At 41.3% G+C, this 20,454-nt stretch overlaps 1 protein-coding gene across 2 annotated transcripts in view; it reads right to left on the reverse strand.

Annotated features, from left to right (window-relative positions):
- The window catches only part of LOC133540612 (low-density lipoprotein receptor-related protein 8-like), an 85,713-nt gene that overhangs the window by 34,296 nt on the left and 30,963 nt on the right, over positions 1 to 20,454 (reverse strand). For both annotated transcript variants that reach the window (XM_061883362.1, XM_061883363.1), the window contains exons 7-12: positions 6,658 to 6,873; positions 6,450 to 6,568; positions 6,197 to 6,336; positions 3,248 to 3,389; positions 2,987 to 3,172; positions 1,447 to 1,592 (exon numbers count right to left, since the gene is read on the reverse strand). In XM_061883362.1, coding sequence (XP_061739346.1) covers positions 1,447 to 1,592; positions 2,987 to 3,172; positions 3,248 to 3,389; positions 6,197 to 6,336; positions 6,450 to 6,568; positions 6,658 to 6,873 — 949 coding nt within the window. The remainder of the gene's footprint in view (positions 1 to 1,446; positions 1,593 to 2,986; positions 3,173 to 3,247; positions 3,390 to 6,196; positions 6,337 to 6,449; positions 6,569 to 6,657; positions 6,874 to 20,454) is intronic.

Consider the following 20,454-nt stretch of genomic DNA (forward strand, 5'->3'; position numbering starts at 1 on the left):
CGATGAAAGATTTGTGTTTGAGGATATTGATAGCGACGGACTAGAAAAAAATCAAATAAATCCCTTATCTTTCTATAGTGTTGCTAGTGTTTTAGTGAGTTTAATAGTACCTGATAGTCGGAAGGGTGTATCCACGGGTGTGTTGACGCCAGTGTCTGATGGAAGTCAACGACAGCTGTACGGACGGCACAAGCTCAGCTGATCTCCAGTAAGTGGCGACTTTTTACCACAATTTTCTCACCGAAAACTGCTGGTTGACATTTGGTCGGGATCCATGTTCGCTTGACCGCTCTGATCCATAGGAAAGCTTCACCTCTGGGAATTTAAACAAGGAATCACCGTGTGTTTGTGTGGCTAAAGGCTAAAACTTCCCAACGCCATCTTTCTACTTTGACTTCTCAATTATTAATTGAACAAATTGCAAAAGATTCAGCAACACAGATGTCCAAAATACTGTGTAATTATGCGGTTAAAGCAGACAACTTTTAGCTGTGTGTGTGCGCAGCGCTAATATTTCCTTACAGTGCATGACGTCACACGTACACGTCATCATTCCGCGACGTTTTCAACAAGAAACTCCCGGGAAATTCAAAATTGCAATTTAGTAAACTAAACTGGCCGTATTGGCATGTGTTGCAATGTTAATATTTCATCATTGATATATAAACTATCAGACTGCGTGGTCAATTGTAGTGGGTTTCAGTAGGCCTTTAAACGTGTTGATCAGTGAGGACAAACAGGCAGCACCCGATCTATTTGTGGCGGTCCAAATGTATTAGTGGTGGGCTTCCAGTAGGGAAACACTACATGTCTTTGTCAGAACGCCGTTAACATAATCATGTTTATTATAATGCTTGTAGATTTCAGTGCTGTAGAGCTGCACAGCATGACATTGAGAGCAGTTTGCAGATTTTATGATTTCTCAGGCGTTAACTCCCCCTCCTCATAAAAAACAGTTTCAGGAAACACCTGGAAGCTGGGCTAGAAAACAATGGCAGCGCTAACGTAGGAGAAGCACAATCGACACCAGTCCTTGCCTGACAACATGTTTGTACAGTGTGAGCTCCCTACGCACTTTTATGCCATACTGTGATAAAAAAAAAAAATAAAAAAAAATCATAATACCGAGTTTGGACTGACACGGTCAGAGAGGTATTCATAATATCATGTTACATGCAATTTTCTACATGAAGCTTAGTGGGGACAGCGTTAGTATGCTGCGGCCATGTTCCCTGTCAATCATAAAGAAGTACTGTAACTGCTGTCATGGCATGTCTTTCAAAAATAGTCACAAGGTGTAAACGAACACTCCAGTGCCAGTGAAGCACTTATAAATATCTTCTTGATGATGGATGGATGATGCCGTGTGTGTGTGTGTGTGTGTGTGTGTGTGTGTGTGTGTGTGTGTGTGTGTGTGTGTGTGTGTGTGTGTGTGTCTCAACTTGCCTTGTTGAGGCATGCGTATGGACCCTTGATGAGCGGGTCCCGGGACTCTTTGAAGGACAAGCTCAGCGTAGTCATATTCCTGGTAGGCTGGAACTCCTTTCTCCACCACCACAGGACCATTCCCACCAGCAGCACACTGAGGAACACTGAAAGAAACGCACACGGCCGTTAACACGCATCATGGAGGTTGGAGTGCGAACAGAATAAGTTCTGTTCGGGCGCCCTTTCGAGGTGGTGCTTAAAAGACTCCGGAAGGCATGATATCATACATGTAATACAGATACAGTGGGGCAAAAAAGTATTTAGTCAGCCACCGATTGTGCAAGTTCTCCCACTTAAAATGATGACAGAGGTCTGTAATTTTCATCATAGGTACACTTCAACTGTGAGAGACAGAATGTGAAAAAAAAATCCAGGAATTCACATTGTAGGAATTTTAAACAATTTATTTATAAATTATGGTGGAAAATAAGTATTTGGTCAACCATTCAAAGCTCTCACTGATGGAAGGAGGTTTTGGCTCAAAATCTCACGATACATGGCCTCATTCATTCTTTCCTTAACACGGATCAATCGTCCTGTCCCTTTAACAGGAAAACAGCCCCAAAGCATGATGTTTCCACCCCCATGCTTCACAGTAGGTCTGGTGTTCTTGGGATGCAACTCAGTATTGTTCTTCCTCCAAACACGATGAGTTGAGTTTATACCAAAAAGTTCTATTTTGGTTTCATCTGACCATATGACATTCTCCCAATCCTCTGCTGTATCATCCATGTATCCATTTTGGTAGAAACTCAACTCGTTGACTTATTTTCCACCATAATTTACAAATAAATTATTTAAAATTCCTACAATGTGAATTCCTGGATTTTTTTTCACATTCTGTCTCTCACAGTTGAAGTGTACCTATGATGAAAATTACAGACCTCTGTCATCATTTTAAGTGGGAGAACTTGTACAATCGGTGGCTGACTAAATACTTTTTTGCCCCACTGTATGAACGCGAAGAATACACAATAAACCCACCTACAATCTGATACATGTGATATTTGATGAATTTCCCCCAAGGATCAATAAAGTACTTTCTATTCTATTCTATTCTATATATCACTAAGCTTAAGAACTTTGTTGTAAAAATCTCCTTCCGCGTCTGTGGAAACGCTTCCCGCCCGCACTGCTTGGTGCCTCGTCTGAGCTACTGTGACGTAGATTACCATAGTAACTAATTAGATTACCATAGTAACTAATTAGATTACCATAGTAACTGGTATATCATCCATAAACACAGATTACTGCACATCATAATGGCAGCTACACTTTCCATCTTAAGGATCTTAAAAAAATATTTGGAAATGTCCGGCGGGCCAGATTGAAAAGCTCAACGGGCCGCAAGTGGCCCCTGGGCCTTAATTTGCCCAGATGTGCTCTAGGAGGTGCTTGGGAGCAGAAAAATAATTGCAAAGAATTGAATCAATTGTTCATTGTTATCAAATAGTTTGTAATGAAAACAAAAGAACCAAACAAACAAAGCTATGCTTACCGATAAGAGCGATGATTCCAGCATATGCGGGATCAGATAAACGTGTTGCAGAAATGGTGTGAGAAACAGCAGGAAGTTTTTGCAATTGGTTGTCTGTCGTGCATCGGAAGTTTGGAGTCTGGGAAATGAGGTCGACAGCACACCCGTGCTTGCACACCAACCCCGGACGGCCGCACGCAGCTTTGCCTACAGCAGAACACGCTGATCGTTAGAAAGAAATTTGTTTGGATATGGAAACTTGTTAAGTGTTACTGCTCATACCGTTGGGTTGAAGGACAGGGTGAAAGATGGCAACACCGCCTGGTGAGGTGACGTTGGTCATCAGTATTTGAAAGTCGTTACCGTTATGCTTGCTGGCTCTGCAGATGGAATGTGTGTCTCGGTCACTCCAGTATAAGAAACCCTGAAGCAGAAGAAACACTTTTATTTGGTAAACCATGATGCAAGAATTATACTCTTGCAGACAAACAATAACAGTGAATACAAGCCTGCCATTGTTGGCACGCAGGCTATATTGTAAATCACAAACATCCTTGTTTGTGATTTACTTTGCATTTCATGGAAGCTGCTTTTATACCCAATCATGGCACCCAACTGTTCCCAATTAGCCTGCACACCTGTGGGATGTTCCAAATAAGTGTTTGATGAGCATTCCTCAATGTTATCAGTATTTATTACCACCTTTCCCACTTCTTTGTCACGTGTTGCTGGCATCAAATTCTAAAGTTGATTATTTGCACAAAAAAAAAAAGTTTATCATTTTGAACATCAAATATGTTGTCTTTGTAGCATATTCAACTGAATATGGGTTGAAAATGATTTGCAAATCATTGTATTCCGTTTATATTTACATCTAACACAATTTCCCAACTCATATGGAAACGGGGTTTGTACACGATCTGATTTACAAATTATGCAGTTCATTTTTATTTGACGGTTATTAAAATATCTAGTGTGACATCATGCACAAAAGTGCACTTTATTTGTTTTAAACTATTGTAGTAGCGTTCTGTACAAAAAGTGCACTTTAATTTAGTGTTGTTTTGATATGTCATCTTAATGACATCATGCGCAAAAGTGCACTCATAGCTTGTTTTAAAATGTCTGACAATCTTGCACTTTATGTTTAGAAATGACATGAATGTTTGTGCCACTGCTTAATAACTGTTTAGTAAATAAAGTTTTGGTAAATTGACTTAGTTGTGATTTCCCTCTCTGCATGAAAGTTTAAAATAAGAATATATTAATGCAATCTGAATAGAATCATCATACTGCTGTGATTACATGCATCAAGTGTTCATTCAAGGCAAAGGCAAAATATTGAGATATATATTGTTTATCGTGACATGGCCTAAAAATATCGCGATATTAAAAAAAGGCCATATCGCCCAGCCCTATAAGGAAGCAACACCACACAAAAGATCGTGTGTAGTGTCAGTTTGAAGTGAACACGCTTTACTTACGAGTCATGACCGGCGCTACCGTGCTCTATCAACCATCCAGGAATCTACAGGCCAATAATAATCCACTTCAAAAAGTAAAGGAAGTAATAAATTAACCCATAGAGTTGCCTTGAAGCAAGATAGCATTCACTGACAAGGCTCTTACCGCCATGAGACGTCTAGGTGTGGACAAAACACACTTTGTTTAAAATGCACAGCCACTTAACATGCCAATTGATTGTACTGATATCTTATATATTTTATAGCCTCGGTAAAGTAACAAATTTGTGCTTTGCACATGAATGCCATACGTAAATATTTCCAGCTGAGTGTAACTTAGAAAGACAGTGAGGAATCTGTGTTTTCTTTACAAGATCATATAACTGCATTGCACCTTGCACTGCAAACATAGTTGACTTGTTTAAAGGGGAACATTATCACCAGACCTATCTAAGCATCAATATATACCTTGATGTTGCAGAAAAACGACCATATATTTTTTTAACCGATTTCCGAACTCTAAATGGGTGAATTTTGGGGAATTAAACGCCGTTCTATTTATCGCTCTCGGAGCGATGACGTCAGAACGTGACGTCACATAGATAACGTTATAAAGCACGTTATAAAGCTGTGTGATGTTACACAATGTTGCTGGTTTACAAACTCTTGTGCTCATAAACATTTTAAACGTTTCACATCTTTATTTAAACCAATTATATATAGTGCTGATAAGCACCGGTATTGATAAGGAATATCGATATTGGTATCAATACAATTCTAACCATAAATATCCCTAAATATAGGTCTTTAGAAGCAGAAAGTTATCGGTATCATCTTGAATACATTTTTTTTTTTGCATGAACTAGATATTAAACCTAAAAACACTTAATGATTTAAGCAGACATACCGTATTTTTCGGACTATAAGTCGCAGTTTTTTTTACATAGTTTGGCCGGCGGTGCGACTTATACTTAGGAGCGACTTATGTGTGAAATTATAAACACACTATCTTAAAATATCAAATAATAATATTTAGCTCATTCATGTAAGAGACTACACGTATAAGATTTCATGGGATTTAGCGATTAGGAGTGACAGATTGTTTGGTAAACAATAATATGTTACGTTAAATGATAAATGGGTTGTACTTGTATAGCGCTTTTCTACCTTCAAGGTACTCAAAGCGCTTTGACACTACTTCCACATTTACTCATTCACACACACATTCACACTCTGATGGAGGGAGCTGCCATGCAAGGCGCCAACCAGCACCCATCAGGAGCAAGGGTGAAGTGTCTTGCTCAGGACACAACGGACGTGACGAGGTTGGTACTAGGTGGGATTTGAACCAGGGCCCCTCGGGTTGCGCACGGCCACTCTCCCACTGCGCCACGCCGTCCCGATATGACATACCAGGCACCTTCTCAGTTGGTTTTTTATGCCTCATATAATGTACACTTATTCAGCCTGTTGTTTACTATTCTTTATTTATTTTAAATTGCCTTTCAAATGTCTATTCTTGGTGTTGGATTTTATCAAATAAATTTCCCCAAAATGTATACTCCAGTGCGACTTATATATGTTTTTCTCTTTCTTTATTATGCATGTTCAGCAGGTGCGACTCATACTCCGGAGCGACTTATACTCCGAAAAATAAGGTAATTGAGGTGTAATTATGTGTGATGTTTTGGACATACTGTTCTAAAAAGTGTTTATCTCTTTGTTTGTTCTGTCCACATTTCATTGCTGAGTGATGTCAGCGCTTTACCTCAAACACTGCCAGACCAAACGGACGATCCAAATAACCGTTTGATTCGACCACCGTTTTACGATGTCGCCCATCCAAATTGACCCTGGAGATGCTTCTCATTCCCTGGTCGAGCCAGTACAACAACTGGCGAGGCGAATCTAGGCGAGAGGAACCATGATATAGTAAATATGAGGAACTTAGCGCTACATGAGAAAATTCCAACTTCAAAATAGGAACCTGCTTGTGCTGAGGCATTAAAAAAAAAACCTACCTAGAGAAAGAGCAACAGGTTGGCGTATAAGAGAAGTGACCAGAGTCTTTCTGTGCTCAACATCCAAGCTCACCCTCTCAATCCTGGGTGAGCTGCCACACTCTGACCAAAAAAGCAGCCTGGAAAACATAAACAGTTCAGTTTTTGTAGTTGAGCTATTAGTACGTAGTAACGGTGTTACATCAGAATACATAAATGGCCCTCCCACCCGTGCAGAGGGTCCACTGTGAGTGCACAAGGCGTGTCCAGTCCCGTTATCAGCGAACGCTGAGTAGATCCATCCAGCAGGCCGACATAGATGGAATCGCTCTCCAAGCTGGTCCAGAACAGAAGTTGATGGATCCAATCCACTGTCAGGCCTGAAACTGGGCTGGGAGCATCCAAAACCAACTTAGCCTCTGACGCCTCTCCATTTACGTTGACCCTGTAAAAAAAAAAAAAAAAAAAAAAAAGAGTTTTGTGTTTTCATTCAAACTGACCGCCAATCATCCAATTTGTAAGGATTTTCCCATTAGGGATTTCTGCTGCTGATGCCAATATCGCTGATCCATGAATGAGATCACCCGATACTATTACCGATCAAATGTAAAAATGTAAAATTTATGATTAGTGATATTGACAGTTTAACAATATCAACACAATATTTAAATGTGTTCCTTTATCTATTTTATAACATACAGTTTTGTGAGCAAAATAAAGTCAATATCACACAATAACAAAAAAAAAGTACAAACTACTCTCTACTACTCAATTTGGTTTTTTACCCTAAATGTGATTCCCTGTGCAGGGAATTGCCGTATTTTTTGGACTATAAGTCGCTGTTTTTTTTATAGTTTGGCCGGGGATGCGACTTATACTCAGGGGCGACTTATGTGTGAAATTATTAACACATTACCGTAAAATATCAAATCATATTATTTAGCTCATTCACGTACAGTAAGAGACTAAACCAGGGGTCGGCAACCCGCGGCTCCGGAGCCGCATGCGGCTCTTCGATCACTCTAATGTGGCTCAGCTGCATAATTGCCGACACCCCCGATTATCCAGAGTGATTTCCGGAGTTTAATGCTTCTCCCGGCAATCACCCGGGGCCAACATTCTCCGATTTTCACCTAGTCGATAACATTGAGGGCGTGCCCTGATGAAAATGCCTTTACAACCCTCTAAAACTCGTCTTCGCGCCCACTTTTACACACTGCTATCTGCTTCTGTTGATAAACGAAAGTGACTGCAAGACATACTTGGTCAACAGCTTTCCAGGTTACACTGAGAGTTGTGATATAAACATCCTTAACACTCTTACTAATATGCGCCACACTGTGAACCCACACCAAACAAGAATGAAAACACATTTCGGGAGAACATCCGCATCCAGAATCCCATGCATCCCTAACACTTCTGGGCTACATTATACACCCCTGCTTGCACCAAAACCGACGCACGGGGGGGGGGGGGGGGGGGGGGGGGGGGGGTGCTAGCGGGGATGTATAATGTAGCCCGGAAGAGTTAGGGTTGAATGGGATTCTGGGTATTTGTTCTGTTGTGTTTATGTTTCACATCACTGAAAAAAGGTTGAGAACCAATGCGCTAGTGCATTCTTTACTCACGCTTTAAGTGAGGGATGAAGCAAAAATAACCCAAACCTACAGTACATGTCCAAATGGAAAGAATTAATACATTTGTTATAAGCATAAAACCCTGATTGGAACATGCTGAAAAAATGTGTGCAATGTTTTTAGAGAAATTTTGTAATAAATATTTTTAGAATGCGCAAAACACTGAAAATGAGCCCAGGATCGCACTTTGGACACATGTTTTCCCCACAACTGATATTAGTGTTGTTCTAGTTTTGTGCGGGGAAGAAAATCTAAACCTGCACCCTCACATGACCAAACACAGAGAGGAGTCAAGGACAAAGACCTCAAATTCTTTCTAACTTCCTTTTTGTCTTTGGCTCAACAAAGTGTTCATTTAATCATTAAATCCGGACTACAATTATTATGTGATATTTGAAATAATCGTATCCTAATAAGTCATTCAGTGACAAGTAAATTCATAAATTTGGGATAATCCTGATTTAATTTTGCCATCGACCTTGTGAACACTCAAATTAGTCTACTTCGATTTCACTCATTCAAAGTGTTCTGACTTACAAGAAAACAATAACTAAAATAAGTTTTACCTCCAGTAAGCTCTCCGACAGACTCGCTATGAAAACAATGGAGGGAGGAACAATGACAATTCAGGGATTAGTTACTGTCCAGATTGACAGGTTTTATGGGTCATAAATATACTGAAAACATACCATACGTTCCAGGCTATACGGCACGCACCAAATTTTAGAAGAAAATAACGTTTTTACATACATCGCACCGGACTATAAGCCGCAGATATATAGCATATTCGCAAATGCTAACGACGTTAGCTTCATCACATTACAATAACACATACAAACATACATGAAAATACTACAGACTTCACACATGGGACGGTTTAGGGAGTATGAATTGTTTTAGTTGTATTGTAAAACTTTTAAACGTTGCTTAAAGTGAAAAATGAAGAATTATTTCGAGCAAAGACGCTATGGACGGTTATACTTCCTGTTTAAAGGGGAACTGCACTTTTTTAAAATTTTGCTTAAGAGTGACAAGAAGACAAAATGGTTTTTTTTTTCCCGCTATCTAACATAAAAAATAGGCACGTTCCCGGTGGTTAGCAATGCAGCTAATTGAAGCAGTAATATTCTATATCGATTTAAAAATGCATTCAAAAACTGCCAACAATACTTCTTTTGCAATCCGTAACCTGAATAATAACCAAGCTGTAGTGACATTGTTATTGTAAGAGCGAACACTGAAGACCTCTCTTTCTAGCATAGTAGCATAGTACGGCATAACCCGTAAAAGCAAGCTTCTACGTCAACATGAAACGCGTTTTAGTTTGTAATGCGCATTGCAAGGCGATAGGACACCAATCTGCACTGACTGAAAAACACGAACAATCGTATTACAGTATCTGTAAAGTATTAGCCCATATCACACGTCTTGTTTGTACCCAGCTAGCCAGACTTTGATTGATTGAAACTTTTATTAGTAGGTTGCACAGTACAGTGCATATTCCGTACAATTGACCACTAAATGGTAATTCCCGAATAAATTTTTCAACTTGTTTAAGTCGGCGTCCACGTAAATCAATTCATGGTAAGACAGTGTATGTACTGTAGTGTACGGTGATGGGCTGTATGTGTTATGAACAATAATATAGTGATTTACTCGATGGCTGGGGACGTTTCCTGTTGATTTGAGCGCTCCAATAATTTGGCACAGCTTCGCTCAAAAGTTCCAGATTTGCATAGTGACCAAATCAAACAGACTTCACTCTCTCGGCTTCCATCTGCTCCAACTTTCCACCCTCTTCGTCATGCTTGCTTCTACAGCATAAGCAGCAGTTCATCCTCTGTTTGTATATTTGGCTTCAGAAAGATAAGGTTGTGAATCCTCATTTGGGCAAAAATAGTCGTCTTTATCGTCTGTTACCAAGTCTGCCATGATTACAAAACGCACATGCGTTATGTATCCCGAAGTAGGAACACACCGTAGATGTCGTAAGTCAGGTGTGTGCTGCAATGGAAACGAAAATAAATGTGCAAGAAAAACGCTATTAAAATGATCAAACCATGGTAAATATTACATATTGTTATGAACGTGTCCTTTACTACATTACATATATACAGTGGGGCAAAAAAGTATTTAGTAAGCCACCGATTGTGCAAGTTCTCCCACTTAAAATGATGACAGAGGTCTGTAATTTTCATCATAGGTACACTTCAACTGACAGAATGTGAAAAAAAAATCCAGGAATTCACATTGTAGGAATCTAAAAGAATTTTTTTGTAATTTATGGTGGTAAATAAGTATTTGGACAACCATTCGAAGCTCTCACTGATGGAAGGAGGTTTTGGCTCAAAATCTCACGATACATTAACATGGATCAATCGTCCAGTCCCCTTAGCAGAAAAACAGCCACAAAGCATAATGTCTCTACCCCCATGCTTCACAGTATTTATGGTGTTCTTGGGATGCAACTCAGTATTCTTCTTCCTCCAAACAGAACGAGTTGAGTTTATACCAAAAAGTTCTATTTTAGTTTCATCTGACCACATGACATTCTCCCAATCTTCTGTTGTATCATCCATGTATCCATTCTGGTACAAACTCAACTCGTCATGTTTGGAGGAAGAAGAATACTGAGTTGCATCCCAAGAACACCATACATACTGTGAAGCATGGGGGTGGAAACATCATGCTTTGGGGCTGTTTTTCTGCTAAGGGGACAGGACGACTGATCCATGTTAGGGAAAGAATGAATGGGGCCATGTATTGTGAGATTTTGAGCCAAAACCTCCTTCCATCAGTGAGAGCTTTGAATGGTTGACCAAATACTTATTTTCCACCATCAATTATAAATAAATTATTTAAAATTCCTACAATGTGAATTCCTGGACTTTTTCTTCACATTCTGTCTCTCACAGTTGAAGTGTACCAATGATGAAAACTACAGACCTCTGTCATCATTTTAAGTGGGAGAACTTGCACAATCGGTGGCTGACTAAATACTTTTTTGCCCCACAGTACTTAGAGTGTATACAAAATGTTGAAGGGTTTTGAAGTTGTTTTAGAGGGCTTTCAAGACTACTAATAGCTGCACATTGGAGAGCATTTTTTAATCATCTTTAAACTCCCCCTCTCCCCCCAAAAAAGATGTGTGTTCTTGTTTCTCATGATGATTGTGAACGATAAGCAAATTCTAAAGAAAAGTGCCGTTTCCCTTCGCGGTTTAAGGCATGAAACAGGAAGTACATTGAGTTTGAGTTTGATTTTATTTCGAACATGCAAGCATACAACATGATGCATCACAATTTCCAGTTTCTCTTTTCAACATGTTCGAAAAGGAGGAGGAAGAAGCAGAGCTTATTTAATCCTACCCCTTTTCTTTACATAACACTTGCTAAAACTTTAGTTCACTTCCTGTTCTCAATGTATTCACAATGTATACTCCATAAGTAATCACAATACAAATAAATAAATAAATAAATAATTGCTTAAGTAAGTTTTATTCCATACGATGAGATAAATCAGATTATTTTGAGAATGAATGGGTGAGTAAAATCAGAATGTTTATCATGGTTCTTCATTTTTGTACTTTGTAAACACTTCCAGTTTGAAGAGTTTCTTGAAGTCGATCATATTAGTACATTGTTTGATTGCTTTGCTTAATCCATTCCATAGTTTAATTCCACATACTGATATACTGAAGGTCTCAAGTGTTGTACGTGCATACAAATGTTTTAAATTACATTTTTCTCTAAGATTATATTTCTCTTCTTTTGTTGAGAAGAATTGTTGTATATTCTTGGGAAGCAGGTTATAGTTTGCTTTGTGTATAATCTTAGCTGTTTGCAATTCCACTTTGTCGTGGAAGTTCAGTATCTTTGATTCAATAAATAAAGGGTTTGTATGTTCTCTATATCCAACATTATGTATTATTCTAACTGATCTTTTTTGTAACACTGTTAGTGAATGAAGTGTTCTTTTGTAATTATTTCCCCATATTTCTACACAGTAACTCAGATATGGTAACACTAGTGAGCAGTAGAGAATATGAAGTGATTTTTGGTCTAGAACATATTTGGCTTTATTCATTATTGATGTATTTCTTGCTACTTTATGTTGTATATTTTTTACATGAGATTTCCAGTTCAATTTATCATCAATCATTATACCTAGAAATTTGTTTTCATTTACTCTTTCAATTTCTATTCCGTCTATTTGTATTTGTGTTTGACTTTCTTTTCTACTGTTACCAAATAGCATTATTTTAGTTTTACTGAGATTCAATGATAGTCTGTTTTTGTCAAACCATTTTTTTAATTTGTTCATTTCTTCTGTTATTATTTGTAATATCCACTGTGTGTTCTCTCCTGAACAAAACGCTGTTGTATCATCCGCAAATAATACTAACTTTAAATCTCTTGTAACTTTACAAATGTCATTTATATAGAGATTGAATAATTTAGGTCCTAGTATTGATCCCTGAGGTACACCACAGGAAATATTTAGCATTGTGGAAGTGTGTTCGCCTAGCTTCACGTATTGTTTCCTGTTCGTTAGATAACTTCTTATCCAATTTAAGACTAACCCTCTGATGCCATATCGTTCCAGTTTTTTGATTAAAATATTGTGATTAATTGTGTCAAATGCTTTATTTAGATCCATAAACACTGCTGCCGCACATTTTTTACTATCCATTGCATTGGTAATTTCTTCTGTGATTTCAATTAAAGCCATTGAAGTTGAAACATTAGCTCTGTATCCATATTGGTTGTCTTCGAGTATTCTATATTTATGAAACTCTCTAATCTGTTATTGAACAGTTTTTCAATGATTTTAGAAAATTGTGGAAGTAAAGAAACAGGTCTATAATTTGTAAATAGATGTTTATCTCCAGTCTTATAAATTGGTGCAACTTTAGCTATTTTCATCCATCCATCCATCCATCCATTTTCTATCGCTTATTCCCTTTCGGGGTCGCGGGGGGCGCTGGCGCCTCTCTCATTTGTTTGGAAATGTACCTGTTTGAAATGATAGGTTACTAATATACATTAATGGTCCTGAGATCTCATCAATCACCTTTTTTATCGTATCCATATCAATTCCATTACAATCAGTTGAAGTCTTTGATTTACATTTTTTCACAATTTTAACTATTTCCTCCTGTGTCACATTACTGAGGAACATGGAGTTGGGATTTCGCTCTATGGTATCATAATAGTCCTCAATTGAAACTGGGTCTGGAATCCTTTCTTCCAATTTTGGTCCAATATTTACAAAGTAGTTATTAAAGCTTTCAACTACTTCCTTTATGTTGTCATTATGTTTATTTCTGTCTAAGAAGTAATGGGGGTAATCCCTCTTAGTGCCATTTTTAATAATGCTATTGAGAATGCCCCATGCTGCTCTCATATTATTTTTGTTCCTGTCCAATAATTCACTGTAATATTCTTTTCTACATGATCGTAGTATGTTTGTTAACTTGTTTTTATACTTTTTGTACTTAACTTCTGCCTCTGTAGTTCTTTGTACTATACATTTTCTATATAGCGTATTCTTCTTCTTACAAACATTTTTTAATCCTTTTGTCATCCATCCATCCATCCATCCATCTTCTTCCGCTTATCCGAGGTCGGGTCGCGGGGGCAACAGCCTAAGCAGGGAAACCCAGACTTCCCTCTCCCCAGCCACTTCGTCTAGCTCTTCCCGGGAGATCCCGAGGCGTTCCCAGGCCAGCCGGGAGACATAGTCTTCCCAACGTGTCCTGGGTCTTCCCCGTGGCCTCCTACCGGTTGGACGTGCCCTAAACACCTACCTAGGGAGGCGTTCGGGTGGCATCCTGACCAGATGCCCGAACCAGCTCATCTGGCTCCTCTCGATGTGAAGGAGCAGCGGCTTTACTTTGAGGTCCCCCCGGATGGCAGAGCTTCTAACCCTATCTCTAAGGGAGAACCCCGCCACACGGCGGAGGAAACTCATTTCGGCCGCTTGTACCCGTGATCTTATCCTTTCGGTTATGACCCAAAGCTCATGACCATAGGTGAGGATGGGAACGTAGATCGACCGGTAAATTGAGAGCTTTGCCTTCCGGCTCAGCTCCTTCTTCACCACAACGGATCGGTACAACGTCCGCATTACTGAAGACGCCGCACCGATCCGCCTGTCGATCTCACGATCCACTCTTCCCCCACTCGTGAACAAGACTCCTAGGTACTTGAACTACTCCACTTGGGGCAGGGTCTCCTCCCCAAACCGGAGATGGCATTCCACCCTTTTCCGGGCGAGAACCATGGACTCGGACTTGGAGGTGCTGATTCTCATTCCGGTCGCTTCACACTCGGCTGCGAACCGATCCAGTGAGAGCTGAAGATCCTGGTCAGATGAAGCCATCAGGACCACATCATCTGCAAAAAGCAGAGACCTAATCCTGCGGTCACCAAACCGGAACCCCTCAACGCCTTGACTGCGCCTAGAAACTCTGTCCATAAAAGTTATGAACAGAATCGGTGACAAAGGACAGCCTTGGCGGAGTCCAACCCTCACTGGAAATGTGTTCGACTTACTGCCGGCAATGTGGACTAAGCTCTGGCACTGATCGTACAGGGAGCGGACCGCCACAATAAGACAGTCCGATACCCCATACTCTCTGAGCACTCCCCACAGGACTTCCCGAGGGACACGGTCGAATGCCTGATACCCCATACTCTCTGAGCACTCCCCACAGGACTTCCCGAGGGACATGGTCGAATGCCTTCTCCAAGTCCACGAAGCACATGTAGACTGGTTGGGCAAACTCCCATGCACCCTCAAGAACCTTGCGGAGAGTATAGAGCTGGTCCACAGTTCCACGACCAGGACGAAAACCACACTGTTCCTCCTGAATCCGAGGTTCGAGTATCCGGCGTAGCCTCCTCTCCAGTACACCTGAATAAACCTTACCGGGAAGGTTGAGGAGTGTGATCCCACAATAGTTGGAACACACCCTCCGGTCCCCCTTCTTAAAAAAAGGAACCACCACCCCGGTCTGCCAATCCAGAGGTACCGCCCCCGATGTCCACGCGATGCTGCAGAGTCTTGTCAACCAAGACAGCCCCACAGCATCCAGAGCCTTAAGGAACTCCGGGCGGACCTCATCCACCCCTGGGGCCTTGCCACCGAGGAGCTTTTTAACTACCTCAGCGACCTCAGCCCAGAAATAGGAGAGTCCCCCACAGATTCCCCAGGCACTGCTTCCTCATAGGAAGACGTGTTGGTGGGATTGAGGAGGTCTTCGAAGTATTCCTTCCACCTATCCACAACATCTGCAGTCGAGGTCAGCAGAACACCATCCGCACCATACACGGTGTTGATAGTGCACTGCTTCCCCTTCCTGAGGCGGCGGACGGTGGTCCAGAATCGCTTCGAAGCCGTCCGGAAGTCGTTTTCCATGGCTTCCCCGAACTCCTCCCATGTCCGAGTTTTTGCCTCAGCGACCGCTGAAGCTGCACACCGCTTGGCCTGTCGGTACCTGTCCACTGCCTCCGGAGTCCTATGAGCCAAAAGGACCCTCACCGCTGGTGTCCACCAAGGGGTTTTAGGATTGCCTCCCCGACAAGCACCAACTACCTTGCGGCCACAGCTCCGATCAGCCGCCTCGACAATAGAGGTGCGGAACATGGTCCACTCGGACTCAATGTCCAGCACCTCCCTCGTGACATGTTCAAAGTTCTTCCGGGGGTGGGAAGTGAAACTTTTTCTGAAAGGAGACTCTGCCAGACGTTCCCAGCAGACCCTCACAATGCGTTTGGGCCTCCCAGGTCTGTCCGGCATCCTCCCCCACCATCGCAGCCAACTCACCACCAGGTGGTGATCGGTAGAAAGCTCCGCCCCTCTCTTCAACATAGACCCAGATTTCCCTCGCCCGGACGCGGGTCACCGGGGCCTCCCTCTGGAGCCAGGCCCAGAGGTGGGGCACGATGGCGAGCGCCTGGTGGCCTGGCCTGTTCCCATGGAGCCCGGCCGGGCACAGCCCGAAGAGGCAACGTGGGTCACCCCTCCAATGGGCTCACCACCCATAGCAGGGGCCATAGAGGTCAGGTCCAATGTGAGCTGGGCGTCAGCCGAAGGCAGGGCACTTGGCGGTCCGATCCTCGGCTACAGAAGCTAGCTCTTGGGACGTGGAACGTCACCTCACTGGGGGGGAAAGAGCCTGAGCTAGTGCGCGAAGTGGAGAAGTTCCGGCTTCGACGCACAGCAAGGGCTCCGGAACCACTTCTCTCGAGAGGGACTGGACCCTCTTCCACTCTGGCGTTGCCGGCAGTGAGAGGCGATGGGCTGGGGTGGCAATTCTTGTTGCCCCCCGGCTCAAAGCCTGCACGTTGGAGTTTAACCCGGTGGACGAAAGGGTAGCCCTCCTTCCGCCTTCGGGTGGGGGGACGGGTCCTGACTGTTGTTTGTGCTTATGCACCAAACAGCAGTTCAGAGTACCCACCCTTTTTGGGAGCACTCGAGGGAGTACTGGAAAGTGCTCCCCCGGGTGATTCCCTTGTCCTACTGGGGGACTTCAACGCTCACGTTGGCAACGACAGTGAAACCTGGAGAGGCGTGATTGGGAAGAATGGCCGCCCGGATCTGAACCCGAGTGGTGTTTTGTCATTGGAATTTTGTGCTCGTCACAGTTTGTCCATAACAAACACCATGTTCAAACATAAGGGTGTCCATATGTGCACTTGGCACCAGGACACCCTAGGCCGCAGTTAAATGAACGACTTTGTAGTTGTGTCATCGGATTTGCGGCCTTATGTTTTGGACACTCGGGTGAAGAGAGGGGCGGAGCTTTTGTCATCCATCCATGGTTGATTGTTCTTTCTCTGTTTACTACTGAGTTGTCTCCATGGACAATGTTTGTCATAAAGTATTATGAACTTGTTTAAGAAATGTTCGTATGCTTCATCAACCTCTTCTTCATTGTACACATTGTCCCAATCTTGCTTTTGTAGCTCCATTTTGAACGCAATCATCCTCTTCTCTGTGCACAGTCTTTGAAATGTCCTTTTGTCTTCCGTGTTCTTTTTGCAGTTTCCATCATATATTGTAAAAACTGGCAGATGATCACAAACGTCGGTTATAAGTAAACCACTTGTAGTGTTATTATCAAAATCATTAGTAAAAATATTATCAATAAGCGTGGCACAGTGTCCTGTGATTCTGCTTGGCTTTGTGATTTTAGGATATAAACTGATGCTGTACATTGTATCAATGAAGTCTTCAATAAACTTTTGCTTGTTAGGATTCAATAAGTCAATATTAAAGTCACCGTATAAGAAAATTATTTTTTTACCATTGTCCATGTAAGTTGCCTTGATCCATTCTTCAAATGTTTCTATACTTGACTTAGGTGATCGGTATATACAACTAACTACTATGTTTTTGCTATTTTCCTGACATATTTCAATGGTAATACATTCTAAGATATTATTTATAGCAAATGACATGTTTTTTACCACTTTGTAGTTCAGGTTCTTCATCACATACACAGCTACTCTTCTTCCATTTTTGTTGGTTCTGTTAATATAGTTTAGTTCATATCCTTCCAGATCAAAATCTATTCCTTTTTTATCATCAATCCATGTTTCTGTGATGGCGATCACTTTGAAGGGTTCGTTGATGTGTTCCAAAAAGTTCTTAATGTTGTTGTAGTTTGCATACAAGCTTCTGCTATTAAAATGAATCATTTAAAATTCGTTGTCACTTTTAATGTTGCTATTCTATTGCTCATCTGTGTAATAAAAACAATTATTACTAATGTGGGAAAAAAAAATTCTATCTGGATCTATATCGTTTTCCAAATCCTGGTTTTTGTGCTCTTTGTTGCAGAAGTTTTGTAGTTCCATATTTCCTTGCTCAACAATCTTTGATGTCGTTTCAATAATCTCTATAAGTGTAGATGGATGCAGTCCTGAATCTAAGTCTTCTTTTTTAGTCGTCCCTTGCAGTGTAGTAGTGTTGATGTTGACTTTAGGTGCTTGTTTTCTGTCAGACCCGCAGCACCTGCGGTGAGTGAATAATCCAAACATACTGTACTTTTTCAGTGTCTGTCAGTGTAATATGAAAAGTATTTGTTGAATTCAAAACATTATGTCCATAAATTATCCGCACCGTTTTATAAGCCGCAGGGTTTAAAAGCATTGGAAAAAAGTAGCGGCTTACAGTCCCTTGTGATGTACCCAAAGGTAGCAGGGATGGGCCCCTGCTTCCTTTAAACCCCTTGATAATAAACGGCTTGGGTTACATTACTTGAATACAGTACTGGCCAGACTGGAAGCTGATAATCGGGAATTCATGTTAGGGTCGTGGTTAGGAGTTTTTACATGAGGGCCTGCAGTAGACAAGTTCATTCAGCCAAAGAGATCCTGGATCGTGAAAGAAGGCACAAACATGTCTAGGATATTTGCTTTGCAAGACACCTCTATGGCGGATTTACGAGACCTCCCAGAGTGTTGACATTTGGATCTGTCATGTTGTCCCAATCTTTTTTTTTTACTATCACCACACACCGGTGTCCCCTGGGTCATGGCTGTAACTACCATTGAGGACACAGAGGTCATGTCCTTTGTATTGTTTTCAAGAGGCAAATAGATGGTATGACTGACTGGAATTATTCTCTGTGTAGAAGATTGTGTGCGCTTTACATAACCATGCGGTAGATCATCCTCTCCAATATACGATCTTTGGTCATGCACAGCCTGCTACAACTCCAGACAACGTAATGCAATGAAGTCCAGTTTTACTTCAAACATCATCTAAAACGAAATGTGCCGTCAACATAACGTTAACATTAAATTATACTGACGTAAATATAGTGTTGGTTTCACGTGAATTAAATTGATCTGGTCGGTATAAAAGCGTTGCAGACACGTTTATCCAACTCTGCTCCAACTAAATTGCCACTTGTGACGTCAGTCAGGTGATATCAAGGCTGCCACGCCTTAAACCAGCTCTGTTACGCCGCCTCCAGAAAAAAGAAAATATTTTGCAACCCTCATTCTCAACCAAGACTATAAATAGTCTCAATGGTCTAGAAAATTGTTATAAGAACACCTCTGCATAACATTGTATCCTTAATTAACATTAAAGAAAACAACAAACCGCCCTTCCCTCCTTTCCCACCAGTCACAGTTCGTGTTACATACGCTTCGCCATATTCTAGTACGGCATGTCCCTCGAAGTCACCCCCCGCCCCACTATTTGAGAAGGACTGTTCTTAAGTAGGGCCTTGTGGTCCCGTTTTGCTTGAAGAAGCGCATGTCGTATGTCAAATATTGAATGACATGACGCTTGATGTACAAGCCCAGTTTCCATATGATTTGGGAAATTGTGTTAGATGTAAATACAAACGGAATACAAGGATTTGCAAATCATTTTCAACCCATATTCAGTTGAATATGCTACAAAGACAACATATTTGATGTTCAAAATGATAAACCTTTTTTTTTTGCAAATAATTATTAACTTTAGAATTTGATGCCAGTAACACGAGAGAAAGAAGTTGGGAAAGGTGGCAATAAATACTGATAAACATGGGGAATGCTCATCAAACACTTATATGGAACATCCCACGGGTGTGCAGGCTAATTGGGAACAGGTGGGTGCCATGATTGGATATAAAAGCTGCTTCCATGAAATGCTAAGTAATTCACAAACAAGGATGGGGTGAGGGTCACATTTTGTAAGCAAAATTTAGAACAACATTTCTCAACGAGCTATTGCAAAGAATTTAGGGATTTTACCATCTACGGTCCGTAAAATCATCAAAAAGTTCAGAGAATCTGGAAAAATCATTGCACGTAAGCGATGATATTACAGACTTTTGATCTCTCAGGTGGTGCTGCATCAAAAACCGACATCAGTGTGTCAAGGATATCACCACATGGGCTCAGGATGCACTTCATAAAACCACTGTCAGTAACTACAGTTGGTCGCTACATCTGTAAGTGCAAGTTAAAACTCTACTATGCAAAGCCAAACCCATTTATCAACAATATCCTGAAACGCCGCCGGCTTGGCTGGGCCCGAGCTCACTTAAGATAGACTGATGCAAAGTGGAAAGGTGTTCTGTGGTCTGACGAGTTCATATTTGGAAACAGAGGACGTGGTGTCCTCCAGAAGAAAGAGGAAAATAACCATTCGGATTGTTATAGGCGCAAAGTTCAAAAGTCAGCATCTGTGATGGTATGGGGGTGCATTAGTGCCCAAGGCATGGGTAACTTACACATCTGTGAAGGCACAATTAATGCTGAAAGGTCCATACAGGTTTTGGAGAAACATATGTTGTCATCCAAGCAACATTATCATGGACGCCCCTGCTTATTTCAGCAAGACAAGTGTTACAACAGCGTGGCTTCGTAAAAAAAAGA

This window comes from Nerophis ophidion, linkage group LG22 (assembly GCF_033978795.1).
Source record: "Nerophis ophidion isolate RoL-2023_Sa linkage group LG22, RoL_Noph_v1.0, whole genome shotgun sequence".
NCBI classification, from domain to species: domain Eukaryota; kingdom Metazoa; phylum Chordata; class Actinopteri; order Syngnathiformes; family Syngnathidae; genus Nerophis; species Nerophis ophidion.